This window comes from Ictidomys tridecemlineatus, chromosome 7 (assembly GCF_052094955.1).
Source record: "Ictidomys tridecemlineatus isolate mIctTri1 chromosome 7, mIctTri1.hap1, whole genome shotgun sequence".
In the NCBI taxonomy this organism is placed as follows: Eukaryota; Metazoa; Chordata; class Mammalia; order Rodentia; family Sciuridae; genus Ictidomys; species Ictidomys tridecemlineatus.
The window spans coordinates 3,787,412-3,805,561 of record NC_135483.1 but is presented as its reverse complement, the minus strand read 5'-3'; the positions used below and the strand labels follow the sequence as shown (position 1 = coordinate 3,805,561).

At 52.8% G+C, this 18,150-nt stretch overlaps 1 protein-coding gene across 4 annotated transcripts in view; it reads right to left on the bottom strand.

Annotated features, from left to right (window-relative positions):
• Trappc9 (trafficking protein particle complex subunit 9) overlaps positions 1–18,150 on the bottom strand; it is a 496,909-nt gene that overhangs the window by 89,970 nt on the left and 388,789 nt on the right. For all 4 annotated transcript variants that reach the window (XM_078016653.1, XM_078016651.1, XM_078016650.1 and 1 more), the window contains one exon: positions 10,156–10,247. In XM_078016653.1, coding sequence (XP_077872779.1) covers positions 10,156–10,247 — 92 coding nt within the window. The remainder of the gene's footprint in view (positions 1–10,155; positions 10,248–18,150) is intronic.

Genomic DNA, 18,150 nt, shown 5'->3' with positions numbered 1-18,150 from the left:
ATAAATGTTGGCGAGGATGTGGTGAAGGTACACTCATTCACTGTTGTTTGGACTGCAAATTGGTGCAGTCACTCTGAAAAGCAGTATGGAGATTCCTCAGAAAACTTGGAATGGAATCACCACTTGACCCAGTTATCCTGATCCTTGGTTTACACCCAAAGGATTTAAAATCGGCATACTATAATGATACAGCCACCTCAATGTTTATAGCAGTTTAATTCACAATAGCTGAACTATGGAACCAACCCTAGGTGTCCCTCGATAGATGAATGGAAAAGAAAATGCCGTACATGTATTCAGTGGAATATTACTTATTAAAGAAGAATGAAATTATAACATTTGCCAATAAATGGATGGAGTTGGAGACTATCATGCTAAGCGAAATAAGCCAATCCCCCCAAAACCAAAGGCCACATGTTTTCTCTAATATGCGGATGCTAATTCACAATAAAGTGGGGGGGCACTAGAGAAGAATAGTGTTATCCTAGATTAGATAGAGGGAAGAAATGGGAGGAAAGGGGAGGGGATGTGGGGATAGGAAGGACAGTAGAACAAAACAGACATTATTACTGTGTGTGTACATGTGACTGCCTGGCCAGTGTGATTCTGCAATATGTACACTCAGAAAAAGGAGGAATTATATCCCATCTATGTATGATATATCAAAGTACATAAATGCATTCTGCTGTCATGTATAACTAATTAAACACCCCGCAAAAAAAAAAAGAAAAGAAAAAGAAAAGGAAAGAAAGAAAGAAAGAAAGAAAGAAAGAAAGAAAGAAAGAAAGAAAGAAGAAAAGTGGAACTTCTTATGCGTGGAGAAAGCCAGATTATAGATTATTAATGGCTTGGGGACAACTAAGACTTCTGGAAAAAGAAAGGGTGGCCCCATCACTCACATTATAATAAATTCCAGATAAATAAAAAGATTTTGATGTTAAATAATTGAGGTCCCAAAACACTCAGAACAAACATGGCAGAATTTAAAAAATAATAATAATTCAACTAGGGAAGGTCTTTCTGAGTATGATTATAACAAACCAGAAGATATTTTTTAAGCGATTGCTCAATTTGAAATAAATGCCCTACAGTGTGACTTACTTGTGTAAGGGATGACATATTTACAAGGAAACTAATTGCAACAATGTTTACCACAGCAGAAGATCAGAAACAACTTGAGAGCCCATCAACCACACAGGGTAAATAAATGGCAATACATCTCCGGCAGCAGCCTGGTGGATTGAGATGGAGTGAGAGCCACTGATGTCCACCATACATCACCCAGTGAAACAGAAACCACGCGGCAAAGCACTCGCACACCCCTCTTGAGGAAAGCCACCCAAGATGGCATCTGGAGACAGCCAGAGCTGGGGAGGCTGGGATGGGAAAGGTGTTTCTCATCATGCACCCTCCTGTGCCCCTTAAACTTTGAAGTATATTTGTGCACATTTTATCTTTTCAAAATAATACTTAGTTCATAGGTTTTCAGAGAGCACCTTGCAGGTAGGATGATTCACTGTATTCCGGTTCTTTTCCTGGGCTGGGCAACTTGGGCATCTCAGGGCTAGACCATGAAAGGTCTTCATTCCACCACTTACTTGCTGGACATGGTGAAATGACCTTTCTAATTTTGGAGCTTCCCCTCTGAAGCAAGGTTAGTACCCCCACCTCCTGGATGTGAGGACATGACAGGTCCCTGTCATGAAGGATGCTCAGTCTAGCTACTTGTGGCATGGCTGGTGACAGTCTGGGTGCTGAGATGTTTCCTGGCTGTGTGGCACTTTGGACAGGCACAGAGCATGCTATTTTTACCTGGTTCTCATCAGCCCTTTTCTTACCAGGACTGATAACGTGGCATCAGCCGCCCTATGGAGAATTCAGACTTTTCCTTAGTGTTTTCTGAACATTTGAAAATGCCATCAGGTCGGCCCTTTTCTCAGCACGTGAGCGGCTCTGTGGGCAAGTGTTCTGCCTTCACCTCTCCTCTCCCAGATGGCCTGCCCTGGTCAGTGAGCAGAAGGTTCTAGCAACACCCCAGCTCCCACATGGGGAGAGCTGTTCCAACCTGAAATGTCCTGGGTCTCAATAAGTCAGTCCCACCCTCCCCCAGGGACAGGCAGCCCTCCATAATGGAGACGTCTCCTACAGAATGTGGCACACAGCTGCAAGAAGGGGAATGAGCAGAGGCTCACAGGTGGCCCCCTAATCTGGTACAGAGGCACTTTGGGGGTGAGTGAATGGGGGGCGGCAGGTGGAAGGCAGATGGGCAGGTGGAGGGGGTGGATGTGTGGTGGTGAAGGTAAGAGAAAGTAGAAGGCTAGTTTTGAAGAAACCGCTAATTACTGGGATCCCTGGGAGGACCCAGAAGTCCCTCCCAGACCCGCTCCTCATTGTCTGAGAGGATGGCAATATTTGCTCATCTGTCTTCTTCATCAGAGGCTGAGCAGCATGTGGACACTGGTACCAAGCTCCCTGGATGCACAGGCCCTCTTCCTGAGCAGCACTGGCCCTCATGTGTCTGCCACCCACCCCACCAGGCTGAGCAGGAGCGCAGCCCAGGCCCCTCCTGAGCCACCTGGGAGGCTTGCAGGGCACCTCCTCCACCTGCCCCACGAGCCCCAGCTCCCAGGGAGACAGACATAGAAAAGGACAGTTGGGGCCCAGGCAGAGGCACCCCTGGGCACTGAGGGGTGAGATGGGGTGCTAAATGCAACGGAGGCTCCTGCGTGGAAGAGGCCTGAGAGGAAGGCCAGGGTTATTTCAGATGGAAAGAGCTGTGGGGCCATGGGCTCTGAACTCCACTGGGCTTATGACCTGGCCACTCTCGCCCTCTGGGCTTCAGTACTCTCCAGGGACCTGGCTCAGAAAGACTCGGCCCTGGCTCGAGGATCAGACCCCGCGTGGTCCCACTCCTCCGTCCTCCAGGCCCTGGCGTAGCCGGCTTCACTGTCGGTGGCTGTCTCTTCTTCCCAGCCTCTCAGCACCTCATGGGTGCTCAATGTCCATCCACTGGTAGCAGTCTCAGCAGCCAAGGCTTCCTCCTCCTGTGTGCTCAAGGCTGGATTCCAGCCCAAGGCAAGGATGCCATCCTTCCAGGTGACGTCCATGGTCCTGTGCTGATGTGCCCACATGCACTCAGATGGTTCCCTCTTGTTGCTGATTGATGGCTTCACCTTCCCCTGGAGACCCTGAGGCAGGGGTGCTCGCCCCTCCTCCTGACAGCCCTGTTGTTCCGAGGATCAGCTGGCGCAGTGCACAAGTTCTGTGAGGTTTTGCAGGCCGGTGGCCAGTGTGGCCTCCAAGGTGGTTGTACTGATCCATGCCTGTGCTGGCAAGGAGAGGCCGGCCGGCCTGAGGCCACTCTGTGTTTGCTTGATGTGAAGCAGCCAGTAGGAGAAGAACCTGCCCCACCCAGGAATGGGCACAGGCTGAGCCAGGCCCAGCCTCACCAGTGGCCCTCTGCTCTGAGGCTAGGGGCCTCTCACGGTCCCCTTGGTGTGTCTGAGTACAGACTGACAAGGAGAACCATTCATTGGTTCTTCCTCAGGAGCACAGTGGCCTGGCTCACAGCCCTCCTCTGCCCCCTAGTCTGCTTCGCTCTCCTCTTCTTCCTCTTTGCCTCACTTGCTGTCTTTCATTTCAAGATGCTGTCTAGGACCCTACTAGGTTGTGAGGCTTCTGTTCCTGTGGAGAGCTTCTGCTGACTGGCCTGGGACTACGTGCCGTTTGCAGCCCTCACTTATTCTAAACGAGAGCCCAGCAGAACAAGCACTGCTGTGTCTTTCCTGAGAGAGACCAGTGGGAGGCGTCCGACATTCTGTACCCCTCCCCCACATGACTGAGCCACACATGGACCTCAGGAAGTGGACTCAGCCCAAGCTGGTCAGCCTCTCAGACTCACCCAAAGCACCCCAGTCAGCCCCTGGGTCCCAGAGTACTGACGAGCACTTGGGCCCAGGAGCAGACGTTTGGAGAAGGAGGTGGCGCTGGATACACCCAGAGAGCGCTGCTGCTGTCATCTGGGAAGGAAGCAAGGGGGCACTGGGAAGGCCAGTGGCAGAGAAACTTGTGTGCCACTGACCATCCTCCCTGCTGGTTGGGAGCAGCCCTTCTGCAGGAACCTCTGGCTAGACACAGACCAAACCCCTCACGACAGATCCCTCTTACACAGTTTGATGAAAGACACTTTTCAGGAGCAGGCGCAGCATGGACATGTTTCCCCGAAGAGCCACAGGAGGCCCACGCTCAGGCAGCACCAGACCCAGGCTCCTGCATAGAGCTGGCCAAATGCAGAAGTGCACGGGGAGGAAAAGTGCCGTTTGTCCTGGGGGCTCCGCAGCCTCCGGGGGTCTGCTCCAGGGAGACCCGCAGGTGCTCTCAGGCACCGTGCCACACCCCAAGCACAGCACAAGCTCCTTCCAGTCAAGGTGACAGGAGAGCTGAGTGCCAGCCCTGCTCCCATCTCTGCTCCAGAACACCTGCACCAGGTCTAGGCACACACACACACCAGGACCTGTGCAGATGGTTCAGACCATCTCAGTCCCCAGCACTCACCATATTGTAAGTGTCTCCTGGGCAGGGATTGTGTTTAATCTGTTCTTGGGTCCCCAGGCCTGAGACAGTGCTTGGTGTCCAGTAGCTGGGCAGTAGATATTTATTCAACAAACAGATGACACCATCAATACAAGAACCAATCCATCAACCCTTGGCACCCCCATCTACGTCTTAATAGACCAAAGGAAAAAGTGATGGTAACGTCCAAGACTCATGCCAGTTCAGGCCCAAAGGGTGCTCCCTGAGAAAAGGCAGAGTGTCAGGAGGCCACCCAGCTTCCTAGACGGCCACTGTCCCCACTCCCACAGTCTGCCTCCACATCGCAGCTCAGATCCTGGGAGCACAGGTGGGCTTACTCAGTGGTTATCTGGAGAATGTGTACTAAAAATGCCCACTCTGTAATGTAGCGAGAACCTGATTTGTATTCATTGAATGTCTATGAATGACAGCTCAAGCAAGCATCGATGTATCTAAGAAGACATAAAGAGCTATAAAGAGAAAAGTGTTATCAGTTCAAGAAGGAAGTAGCGGGTGGCACAGCAATGGGACACTCCAATCAGTGTGGCAAGCAGCTTATCCCCATTAGTCACCATGACCTGGTATCTATGGAAACGTCTGGAAGACGGTCCTCAGCATAGACAGGCAGAGAGGCACACTGGCTTTTGCAAGGGGCACAGACAGGCCCAGAGCTGCTTCCTCCCCACTGGGAGAACAGCCCATGGACACATGTGTGCACCATGTACAAACACATTCCATTTCCAGAACATTCAAAGACTGAGACAGGAGGTATCTTGGAAGCTCCTGCCCAGTGCCTGGACTCAGAGTCCTGTTGTGAGCCTGGCCCTGCCTTTGGCTGGCTAAGCCCCAAGTCCTGCCTTGCTGTCAGTGACGTGGTAGAAGATGCACAATGGGTCCTTAATTTGCCCCCTAGAATTTTAGTTTCCTTACTTCTACAACCAAAAGTAAGAATTATAATCCCAGAGCCCATACTCAGTGTGACTTCTCACTACTAGGGCAAGGAAGTATTTCCTCCTCTTTTGTGTTCAGTATTTAGAAATGAGATGTGGAGAACTGGACCCCTAGCCCAAGCCACAAGTCACCATGGGGTAGTAGAGCCTGGGATGAAACCCAGGTGGCTTGCCCAACAGCACCAGGCCTGTCTGTGCCCTGCAGCTGTCACTACCAGCTCATGGTAAAAGTGGGAATCAACACTGAGGCAGTAACCCCCAGATTCTAAATAAAGCTCTGTGTACAAACCTGGGTCTAGTGGTCTAAAACGTTTACAGTGGTAAATACTTTCAAACAATCTAAAATTTCAACATCAGGACAAGTGTTAAATTATCTTGTATCCATTTGATGAAACACAGTTCAGCCTTTACCTATGTGTGTAAGACGTGTTTATAATACAGATGATGTTTATATTTTGTTAAGCATAAAAAAGGATATGGAAGTATAATCGTGACACGATCATTTCCATGAACCAAGTTACAATTGGAGGATTGCAAGATAACTCAGAACTGCACAAAGATGAAACAGAGGTGGTTTGGGATAGGAAAGGGCTGGCTGTCCTCTGCTGAATTCCTCTGGTTGCTTCTCACTTTTTGCTGTGAGAACATATTACTTCCATAAAGTGACCCCAGGGGAAGGTCACAATTCAGGTATGAGAGGCTCAGAACCTAGACTGTTCTTCTGCAGCTGTGAGCTCCAGGTGAGACGAACTTGGGTCTGCTCAGCCTCAGCTCCTCCTTCATGGGAGGGACACAAGAGCATGCAAGGTCATTAGGGCCCAAAGTCACTGCCCAGCCCTTGCCCCTGGCCCAGCATGTGTGATCATTTTTATAAAATGGCTGTTTAAAAATAGCAACCTTTTTCTTTAATTGACCTCCTGAACCTGCTCTCAGGGAAGGAATAAAGCTGGCTGGGCAAAAGAGGTGTGGACTTCTGAGGCTAAAGACCAGCATGCCAGGGGACAAGGGCCTGGCGGGGGCAGGCGGCCCACGTGGTGGGCCCTTGAGGTGCTTCAGTCTAGTCCATCCTCGCAGGAGCCCCTGGAAGTCTGCTTAGGGTAGCCCAAGTCAGGAGTGTGCGAGGTGCAGGGACCACGGCAGCCCAAGAGCCTGGATACCAGCTACGTCGTGCAGGGGACAGGGAAGGTAGAGGGAGGCTGAACTGAGGCCGGGGTGAAGACCCTGCACCACCGGTACGCCACTGGTGGGCTGGAAGGGAGGAAGGGAGACAGACAAAACTCCCTTCTGCCCCTCTCACCACTACTGGCTCGCTGTGGCCCGAGCCCTCTAGCTGGCTTCCCTGATGGTAAACACTGGGGAGCACAGCCTGCTCCTTCCCCATCCCCAAGATCAGTGGAGCATTGTCCCTCCATGATGTCATCCTGATCCCTTCATCCCAAAGTGATTCCTGCCTCCCCAGAGGGCCTGTGCAGCGGGAGTGGGCCCCCCTCCATGGTGCTGCAGTGACTCCGGTGCTAGACGGGTTCCCTCCCAGGCTGTGAGCTCCCTGAGAGAATAACAGGGGAAAGGGACAGAGAGTCGACCACGCTCAGTCAGTGGGATTAGCCATGTGGCGAGGAAGGGGTCGATGTTTGTGACGCATTCCCTTCCCTGGCAGAGTCAGGAGCTGGCCGTCACCACTCCACAGAGTGCGCCAGAGCTCGGGGCAGAAGGAGCTGCCAGGATGCCTGACCAGCTCAGCAGAATGCGGCAAAGAGGAGCCAGGTCTGCAGGACCCTGAATCCAGTCACCCTCTAGGGCTGTGTGGCTTCTTCCTCCGTACCCAAGGGTCTGCACTGAGTCACAGGTGAGGGTGCTTGTTCCCTCCCTCCTTGATCGGGCACAAATACACAAACACATGATGCAAAAAGAGACTCGAGGAGAAAGTTCTGCTAACAAATGTTGAATTCCCACATGGCTGCCTTTGGGAAGCAGCGGCAGCAGGCCAGCCAAGACCCTGGAAGGCTCACCATGATCTGGCATGTGCAGCTGACCATGGCCCCCAGGATAACAAGACACGTTGGGCCCCTAAGTGGAGAACGCGGGGGAGAGATGCCAAAGCCTGGTGGCCATGGCAAGACCTCTGCCCTCCTGGGGCTCAGGAGGGTAGGTCTCTCAACCCAGTTCCCATCCTCTATGATCAGAAGACGTCCGGAGCATGCGCCATAACACCTCAGGACTGACCCCACGCTGGCCCTCCCTCTCCATCACCTGCACTGCCCTGCAGAGGACACCTGGAGTTCTGTGCTAGAAATGGGATGAGAAAGTGACCTGAGAAACCCAAGTTCCCAGAGTGTCACATCATAGCCAGCAATCACGTATTCGTCTCACAAATAAACATGTTCATGCCTTAGAGACGCTCAGGCCTTTGACCTAGTGACTCTAGAACTAGAAGGCAGGTATAGTCAGAAAATCAAACAAAACTCGTGTTAACAAAAAGATGTTCGCTGGAAATAGCCAAATATGTCAGGAGTTAAATAATCCATGGTACCTGGAATAGGGAAACTCTGTGCTCTGATCATGGAGGCTGATTCACACTGCGGAGGCCAGCCTGGGCCTTTGCAGGACTCCCCTGGAGTCCAAAAGTGCAGGGCCTTCTGGGTGTCTGCAGTATCTTTTAGAAGCTGTGTCTCTCCAGGGAAAAGTACTCACACTCACACATGGGTGAACATGTGGCATGTACACACAACAGCCCCCCCCAACCCATCAGCTTGCCCGTGCTGGGACCGTAGGCATGTGGCAATGCCCAGCTTGTTACTGCATAGTTCTAAAGAGTATCTCAGTACCCTCAAGGGACAGGGCACAGGGAGCACCAAGAGACCTTTATCATTGTCAACTACTGTGCTTCATCTGACAGTCTGCAGCACTGTGTGTGCAGGTGCTGGACGGGGCTTCTCCCTGGGAGGGTTCCTATTTGTAAATATGGAAAGGACCCTCCCTGGCTACCTCAGGAGTAAATGGTGCTTCTCAAGCAAAATGCCTGGGGCAGGAGCGTCCTGCCCTCCCAGCTTCCTCCCTCTTCTCGGCATCCCCTACTGCTTAGCACTCACCTTAGGCCATATAGAGAATAGCCACCTTCACTAGCATCCCCTGCAGCCTGAACAGGTACCCCCCAGCAGCAGCTCTGGTGGCATCTCCTAGGTCTCTGCCATCAGGTACCCTGACGGTCAGCCACACTAGCTGGCAGATACTTATCTGAGAGAGGGTAAAGAGGCCACCTGCTTCCCGCCTCCCTATCCCAAGTCACTCTGCTCTTGGCTCTTGGCCCTGTTCTGCCCATGACCAGCCATTCCCTTACTTCCCCATGAATGTCCTGCTTACTTGCCAGGTGGAACCTCCTCTGGAGAGAGGTTACATAGGGCTGCTCACTGAGACCTTTCCCAGTCCCTGACCAGGAGGGTCCATGTGTCTGACCTCCCTGGCCAACCCAGTAAAAACGGTTCACTGTGCCCAAGGAATTGGGAGATAGGACATTTGGACCTGGACAAGTCTCTGGACAGCGGGGAAGCCTGCAGAGGCCAAACTGTGACACGCTCTGCAGAAAGGCCAAGTCTTGCTCCTACTTTAATGGGTCAGAGAGGAGAAAGGGAATCCATCCCAGTGGCCAGGAGGGCACCGCCTACCCAGCTGCCTGGGTTCTCCCTGTGAGGAGCGGGGCCAGCAGAGGAGTGGGGGGATGCCACAGAAAGGCAGCTCTCTTCTCCAAGCCCTAGGCTGATGTTCAGGCATCTCCAGCATGCAGAGGGGCGGCTCCAGCTCATTAATGAATTGGCCAATATGGACCTTCTTAAAAGAACACACACTGACTCCTGGGTGAGGAGGAGATAGAAGGAAGGTACGTATTTTAGCAGCTGACTGCCACGGATTCAAAATAGATTATCTAATGAAACAACTCCAGAGAACAGAGACTTGTGCTCCAAAGAAATACTCAGTCTGTCTCTGAGCAAGACACCTTTAAACACTATTTAGAATTGTGTGGCCAGGGCACAAGTTTTCAAGAATGAGCTCCATGGCATGAGTTTACGGGTGCAAAAGGAACAAACAGGCTATGTGTTAAGTGACCGTGGTCTCAAAGGACAGCTGAGTGAAAGTGTTTAGGAGACACACACTTCCACACACGGGTGTGGAAATCTGTCAAAGCTCATTCCAGGCAGAGGGAGGCCATCACACCTGCCTCTTGTCCCCTATCCCAACTCACTCCAAGTTCCAGAACTATCTGCAGAGCACACCTATGCAGACACGACAGCACCTCTCCAGTGGTGGGCAGTCCGGGCCAGGCCGAAACCCGCCCACACATCCGTGCTGGGACAGGAAGGAGTTCTTGCACCTCTCTAGTGGTGGGCAGTCCGGGCCAGGCCGAAACCCGCCCACACATGCATGCTGGGACAGGAAGGAGTTCTTGCACATCAGGGCCAGCAGGACTCACGGGGACGCCAAGCTCCTGAACAGGGGTGCCAGCGCTCTTTCCCAGTTTCTTGAGGTGATCATCAGCACACACCAACCTCTGAGGAGCTCCCCAACCCTACACACCCAAGACCTTGCACAGTTGAGAGGAGGGGCCTGTTCACCAGAAGTGACAGGCAGTGGTACTCACCCCACTGCAGGGGAGCCAGCTGCAGGTGCTCCAGGACCAGCTGGCTCAGAACACCCTCCACGCTCGCCTCCCCGCTGCGCGCCAGAGAAGGGTGAGTCCTGGTCAAGGAAAAGCCAACAGCTGCTGAGGGCCTGGGACTGAGAGAAGCTCTACAAGATTACAGTCAGACGAGAAACCTCCCACAGCTAATGTCCCCCTCTGCTCAGCCGGTGGTCGACCCAACCACTCCAACGTCACTCTAAGATGGAAAAACTTATTGGGCGCCCTCTTCCCTCACCCCTAAATCCATTAAATGAAGTGACTATTATGTGAGGAAGAGAAATCCACTGGGGTGATTTTGATCTGACAACTACTCTTGCTGGGGAGAATAAAGAAGAACGGGAGGCCATTTTTCCTGAGTGAAGTCTGCACGCTGTGGTTGGCCTTTCAACGCAGCCGTGTTCTCCTGAATGTACTGGCCTTCAGGATGGCTTCATGGCCCCTGCCTTCCACATCTCGAGGTAATTACATAGACAATCACCAACCAGCTCACTTAAGCAAAATCATAACTGAGCAAGTCAAGGCTCTCATCAAGTACCAGTGGGTGAAGAACCTGGACTGAATAGACCACAGAAGTCGGCCAGGTGCTAACATTACACCACCAGTATGGCTCAGAGGCAGGAATATAAGCCTCTTTCCCTTTCTTAGGAAAATTAAAGCCACCATTTGTAAATTGCAATCAAGCAGGAAAAATTTAGTTCCTGACATTCTCTAGTGATTGGAAAAGGGGAGGAGAAACCCATGTTCTTCTTCCAATGCCAAATTTATTCCTTCAACAATCATGTTTGGTGCTTCTGAGGCGAGGCAGGCCCAGAACCAGGGACAGAGGTATCAGGATGCAAACCCTGAAGTACAGTTCCGTGCACTAGTCTTAACTGCTAAGATAGCAATGAACAAACAGAAAATCAGATTTGCCAGAACTGGGGACAGCTGTGTGGGAACAAAGTACGTGCAGGAACAGGTACAGCAGGGCCAGGAGCCTGAGCAAGAGGGGCAGGACTGGTAAAGAATGTGGTCTCAGGCCTACTGGATGGAGTGTTGCTTTGGAGGCATGGAGTGCAGAGTGAGCACGTCCCTCCCAGCACCCAGCCCAAGGGGCATCCACAGTCAGAGTGAGGGCTGCCTCAGAGAGCTGGGCTAGCACCTCAGCAAAGGCTTCACCCAGGATGGCTGAGGCAGTGATTCAGGGACCTCTGCCTACTCCTGGACTAGACAGGCTACTCTGGCCTTCTCCCCACTCATCTAAATTACCACATGCTCCCTCCAGACCCTCCACATGATATGCTTTCTCCTCTCTCTTCTCCTGCCTAGCTGTGTTCATTAAGTCTCAGCTTAGACTCAGCTACCTACCTCTGGGAAACTTCCTTGGCTGCAAGACTTCTGTGGCCCCTGGCAACTCATGCTACATATGTTGTCTTCACCACCATCCTGGAGCTCAGTAAGGACATAGACTTCATGCTGGGACCTAGAGCAGGGCCTGGCTCTGCAGCTGCTCAGACAGCAGTGCTGGGTAATAAGTGGATGCCAGCAAGCAGCCTGGCGAAGCAGTGTGGGGGCCGTGCCTGGCACAGTGGGCCCAGGCCGGGAGACCAGCATGCTTTGCTAATGTTTGTTGTTGTTGTTTTGAATTCTCAGGGCTGCTTTGCATGGGACCTTGTCTGCCCCAGCTCCAGGCACTGTTTCATTCCACACCCACCTGAACAGCCACCTCTCCCCTCCTCTCTCACCACCTCAATGGAGGATCTGAGAGCCTAGCAGCTGTTTCTGAAATATCTGGATCAGCGAGAGTTATTGCAGCCCCTGCAAAGCTCTGTTGGTTCCCTCCCCTGGAGCTCAGCAGCTGAACGTCTCAGCCCAGCTGTGAATCCTGGTGCCGCTGCTGCTGAGCTCTGGTCAACTGACCTCAGACCATGGGTCTCGGTTTCAGCATCTGCGGCACAGGACGAGAGCACCAGCCTCCCAGGGTGTCACGAGGTGCGGGTGGAAGCACGGCGCCCTGTGGCTAGCGCTGCCTACTCTCCCCTCTGGCCCTGGCTCAGACGTTCAGCTGCCCCGTGCCACCTTGGTCTCCACACTTTCACACACAATTTATCAAAGAGCTCCTTCCAAAGACAGCTCTCTCCTACGAAGAACCCTCCATTCTTCTCCATCTCATCACAGAGGGTGTGTGTTTGCTGTCCTCAGTGATATAAACCCCACAGTGCATTTCTAATTCTCTCATTTGGTCCTGAGGAAATCCTGAGCTGGGACTCCTTATTAGTTCAACAAGAGCGAAGCAGATCCTCAGGGGTACTGAGCCAAGACTGCAACCTGAGCACAAGGCGGACAGGCTGGTGAGGGCCAGCCACCACCCTTGTGGCCTCCAGCATCTCTGCTTCCGGGTACGATGTATCCCTGGGGGAGAGACCCACGCAGACACTCGCAAACCCATCACAGCAGCACTGAGCACAGTAGCCAAAAGGTGGAACAACCTGTGGGGCAGCCACAGATGCAGGGACCAACCAGCGTGGACATTCATGCCACCCTACACTACTCAGCCCTCATGGAAGGGAGGCCTGGAAGGAGATTCAACACACACAGGCCTTGGCGGCAGTCTAAGTGAAACCAGCCAGTCAGGAAAGGACACATGCTGCGTGGTTCTGCTCTTGGGAAGGCCCCAGAGAGTCGAACACAGAGAGAGCAGAATGCTGGCTGCCAGGTCTGGGAAGGGGTGCAGGGGCTGCCGAGCTGCTGAGCAGTGGCTTAGACACAGGTAAAGCGCAGTTTTTCAAAGATGCTGATTGAGGGAAGATGTTGGTACTTAGGGAAAGGGGCCATGGAAGCACGAGGAGCAGGAGCCAGGTGTGGAGGACTGGGAAACCGCCCCAGGAAAGGGCATCTGAGCGGAATGCTGGGCAGGGTTGAGCACCGAGGCAGAGGCCAGACCGATGAGGGTGTGCAAGCACCCAGAACAGCAGAGAGGGGTGCCTGCTTCCCCCTCAGACAGAAGAGCACAGGAGACCTGCAGGCCTCGGGGAAGCAGGCTGTGTGCCCACCCCTGAGCCCAGGCCGCCCACAGGCCTCCCTCCTCCATCCAGCCTCCACCTTGAAGCGGCCTTCCCTGATCAAGCACGTGGCTGCCCCTGTCTCATTAATCTGTTACCAACGGCTCCATTTCTCTCCTCCATCAGGTAAGGGGTGCACCCTGCTCAGTGAGCGACCCCCAGGTCCTTCTCCGGGCGCCTCGGGCTTCCTAAGGGAGCAGGCTGAGTGGGAATGGGGCCAAAGCCCAGGTGAGGACCCCTCAGGCCTCTTCTCTCAACTTGAGGGTGATGGAGGCAGAGGCTGTCTGTCTCGTGGGCTGGGTGCTCCTGTCCCCCTCATAGCCCAGCTCCTAGCCAGGGTGCTGGGGTCCGGCATGGTCGTCTGTGATGGGCTAACTGGCTCCCAAGTGGGGGAGCTGTGTGGGCTAGTGGTTAGAACACAGATGTGGGACCCAATAGATTCGTTTGCCAGTTGCAGCCCACGGGTGACATCACCCCTGTAAACAGCCAGGTTCCCCAGGAAGTGGCCACCCACTCAGCTTCCTGGAAATCTAATCTCCCTGAGAGGAGCTGCCTGGGATTCAGCACTGTTACTGGCTGGGAGGAGCCCGGCGTGTATGAACAGGACACTGCACGATGCTCGTTTTCCAGGAATAGTGAGGGAATTCTTTTTCTTCTTTTGGAGATCTGACTGATGTGTTTTAACACTCAATGTACCTTTATTAAGTCGGTTTCAAGGTGAGGATGTGAATGGATGTGAACCTGACCAGGAAAGAGTAAAGAACCTTTCTGAAGGAGGGAAGGGGCAGGGCAGAGACAGGAGAACCCAGGGAGTGGCAGGTACTTGGGTAAGGGGTTCACCCACCCCAACTGGTCCTTCTGGAGGAGGTATGGGGCCAGGATGGGACGCGAGGACTGTGAGGTCTACAGCCTACGCTTACCTGTGCACTTATTCACGGACTCGGGTCAGGCCCCCTGCTGGACATGGGGATCAGCACTGACTCAGTGGCAGAGGCACACAGTGAGAGCCATATGCACCCAACTCTGTGCTGAGGGTTTCTCAGTCACTTACTGGGGATGCCCAAGGGACAGCGAAAGGGAGTCACTGTTCTCCTTGTTCTAGGAAGAGAGCTGAGGGCAGTCTGGACCAGGGAAGGCCTGTTTCTCATGGACCATCCATGAGGAGACACTTACTCTTTCATAAAACAACAAACAGACATCAACCCCTCCCTTAGCTACCACTCCCGAATCCCTGCTGGCAGGGCTGTGGTTGACCCTAACCTAGGCAGGGGCAGTGGCAGGATGTGCACAGTGCTAGCAGAACAAGTTTCAACCCATTGGTTCTGATTCGGTACACAGCTACTGCCTCCTAGCCCAGACAGCACACAGGTGTAGAATTTATCCTCTGGGCAGTGACCCACTCCCAAGGAAGGAAATCTTCCCAGGGCTTCTAAGTCTCAGACTCAAAGTCACTCCACTGGGTCCCAGAGAGCAGGAACGAGGAGGGGCACCTTGGGGGCATTCCTGAAAGGGGCAGGCTCCACGGCAAGGTTCTATATGCACCCTCAACTGGGCAGGCAGCCATGGTGACAGGGTCCTGCCTGAAGACCTGGAAGCCAGAGTGCTCCTGGCTCCGCCCCCGTCCACCCCCTGCAGCGTCCTGCCCCAAGTGCCTTTGGCTCCTCCATCCAAGCTGCTTCCCACAGCAGAGCACCTCCAGCAAGGGAAATGACCAGCTCAAGAACACACAGCTGCAGACTGGCTAAAACTCCAGACTGAAGAGCATCCTGGCAGAGGTATGGCTATGTGGCACCTGCTTCCTATTTCACCATGGGAGGACAGCAAGATAGCTCTTTATGAAGTCATCCAGGACATGTAGTAAGTTGGAAAGCAAGACTCAAACCAGAACATGTCCTCTGTATAAAAACATTAGGGTGAAAAAATAAGGCTACATTGGCATTTACTTACAATGTCCAAAAACAAATCTGAAAGTTTATATCAGGAGCAAATAAAACTGGGCACTCTGGGAGGAGGGACAGAACAGGGCAGGTGGGCACGTGTACTTGTTGAAAAGAGTCCAGAACTGTATGCACCTGTAACAACCCAAAAATACTTGAGAAAAAGAAAGAATGAAGGGTCCCTAACAGTGCCCAAGACAAGTGCTGAGTGAGCTGCAGACCCAGGCCTGCAGATGCAGCTGAGCTCAGGAGGGGCCTCTCCCCAGCTTGAAAGGAGAGAGGACTCAGGATAACATCATCCACGTTCGAGTTTAAAATGCACACATTTATGTTTATTTCAGCCTTCCTTCCTGATTCTCTCCAGCATTTATTGTCACCTTTGTGAAATTAAGACTCCTGAGAGTGGAGTTTCTTATTAGAAACTCATGCCGGGCTCCCAAGGTGGAGAGAGGCTGTGTCTGCAGCACAGAGCAGAGCCTGCAAGAATTCAGGGACATGGGGCTCAGAGAAGATGAGCCAGAGAGGTAAGGTGGCATGTGGGAAATTACAAAGTTGCCAAATGGTACTGGGCTTTGGAAAGCACTGCAGCAGCACATTTCTGTATTAATTTGCTTTCGGACCGGAGCCATAAAATCATACAGCTGAGCTAATAAAGCTAATTACCTGCATCTGCAACCTCCTCCCTCGCAGCCATATAAGCCACCAAAACAGCCTCACATCTGAACCTGTGCCCACGTACCGTCAAGCCGGCTGGCTGTCAGCCACGGCTACCGCCCATGACGCAGTGTCGCCGTGGGGATGGTGGGCTACTGCTTCTTCAACACACAGACCCTGGCATGGGGGCAGGGGCTGAATAAATAATGACATGACCGGAGCAAAGCCTGTCACTACTGCTACTGTGGAGAACATTTCCAAGTGCTTGCCGGGAGAGGCCCAGTGGTGAGCGTCACCATGAATCCTACCAACCTAATACTAGTTCCATCTTGAAGCTCCAGAACATTCTGGGTATGAATAGGGACTGTCACGTCCACTTCAGAGACGGCTGTGGAACCTCGGGCCCATGGCTTGGATGCTAGCAGGTGGGGCCCCAGCTTGAACCTAGCAGTGTGATAAGGAGCCCTCACCCTGCACATTCTGTCGATTCTTCACTGCAAAATGGCCCCCACATGACAGTGAGGACCCTGCCACCCACAGGCTGGGTCATGCCACAGCCCTGGCGTTGCCAACGGCTTGTTCTCTCCAGAGCCAGGGAAGCGCGGTAGGAACTCTCCGTGGTGCTGAAGAGGCGGACTCCAGCAAGGCTTCCCAGTCCCTGGGACATGACATCACATTTCCTCTCAGGGAGCCGCCTGTGCAGAGAGCAGGACCTGGCAGCAGCAGGACTGTGGCATCAGCTGTGGCATGTCTCCTGACCACACTCCTGCAAAGTGGCTGGGGCCTGAGGCCTGCTGTGAGAGACCTCCAGCCCCGGCTCACTTAGACCAGCTCACGTGCCCAGCTCCGGCAGCACAGTCTAATGCCCCAGCCGCAAGCACAGGTCCTGCTCACGGTAGCCCCGGCTCACCACACTCTGCCTCTGAGACGTGGCTGAGTGAGTTGGCTTCCACTATGGTTAGCCTGCTCTTCCTACTGGTCACGGACCCTCAGAGGTGGTGACTCCAAGGACCCGAGGCTGGGCAGCCTCAACTCGGTTTAACCTCCTGCCACACCCCCACTCCACCAGCGAGTCAGTGAGCAGCCCTGCCACCCCAACTGCCAGCTTTCACTTTCCTGTAGAAATGGCTACTTACAAAGAACAAAAACCACAGAGCAACAAGGAAAAGAGCGCAGAGAACACCTGGTTCTAAGCCACAAAGCCCCCAGAACGGTGTCCCAGGCACCAGCACCATGCCTGGCATGCAGTAGAGGCTCAATAAACACCTGCTGCCTTTCACTGAGCAACCAGAGAGACTATCCCACCTGTGAGGATCTAGATTACTATGCCAGCATTATATCCTATTCATTATTATTAGTCATTCATCATTATTTATCACATTTAATTAACTGGCCAATATTTGTGCAGAACCTTATTTTACACAGACATTCATGCATGCCATCTCAGTTCATCGAGAGACCCATGAATGATCAATTAACAAATCTCTGAAAACCATACCCAGACACAAAGAAAATGCAGAGGGCAAGTAAAATCCCTCTCCTCTCCCACTGTTGGCTCAGGCAGAACTAGTGAAATATTTGATCATTTACCATAAGCCCAGGCACGTTTGAAAACACTGTACAGATCCTGTCTCTATTTATGTGGCTTATAAGTATTCTGAAAAAAAAAATGATTGGTCCACCAACTTGCCAGAGTGAAGAGATTGTGAGGCTGGACCCACAGAGCTGAGGTGTGGTGGCCTCTCCCCTCCAAGGAGAAACAAGCACCATGCTCAGAACAGCTGGGCATCATCGAGGGTCTACTGAACCAAATGGAAACTATGTCTCACACACACACACACACACACACACACACACACACACACACACACACAATGGACACTGAGGTCTTCCAGCTGGCTGCAAGGTGAGCAGGGCTCTCTGGTCAGCCTTCCTGCCCTTGGGCACCCCTCCCCTGGAAGACAGGCTGTGTCCCACATGCCAGCTCTGGAGCGAAGAACGACAGGAGCAGGGACTGAGCCCAGCCCTACTTCAGCTCAAATAAATTAGCAAATTGTCATAAATAGAAATTACACTAATGGAAAGTCTGCTTTAAATGATTAATGAGCCTCTTTCTCAGGACTTTGTTTTCTGATTTGCAGCACAAACATTGGGACTGCTAAAGTCGCTGCTCTGCCTCTGGCCGAGCTCCCTGATGTCCTAGGCCTAACTGGACAGTTCACCACGTAGCAGGACACACGGTCAGGAGAAGCCTGCACTACTCTGAGATGGAGCCAGGGCACAGTTCCACCACCCATTAGCTGGCTGATCTGAGCAAGCAA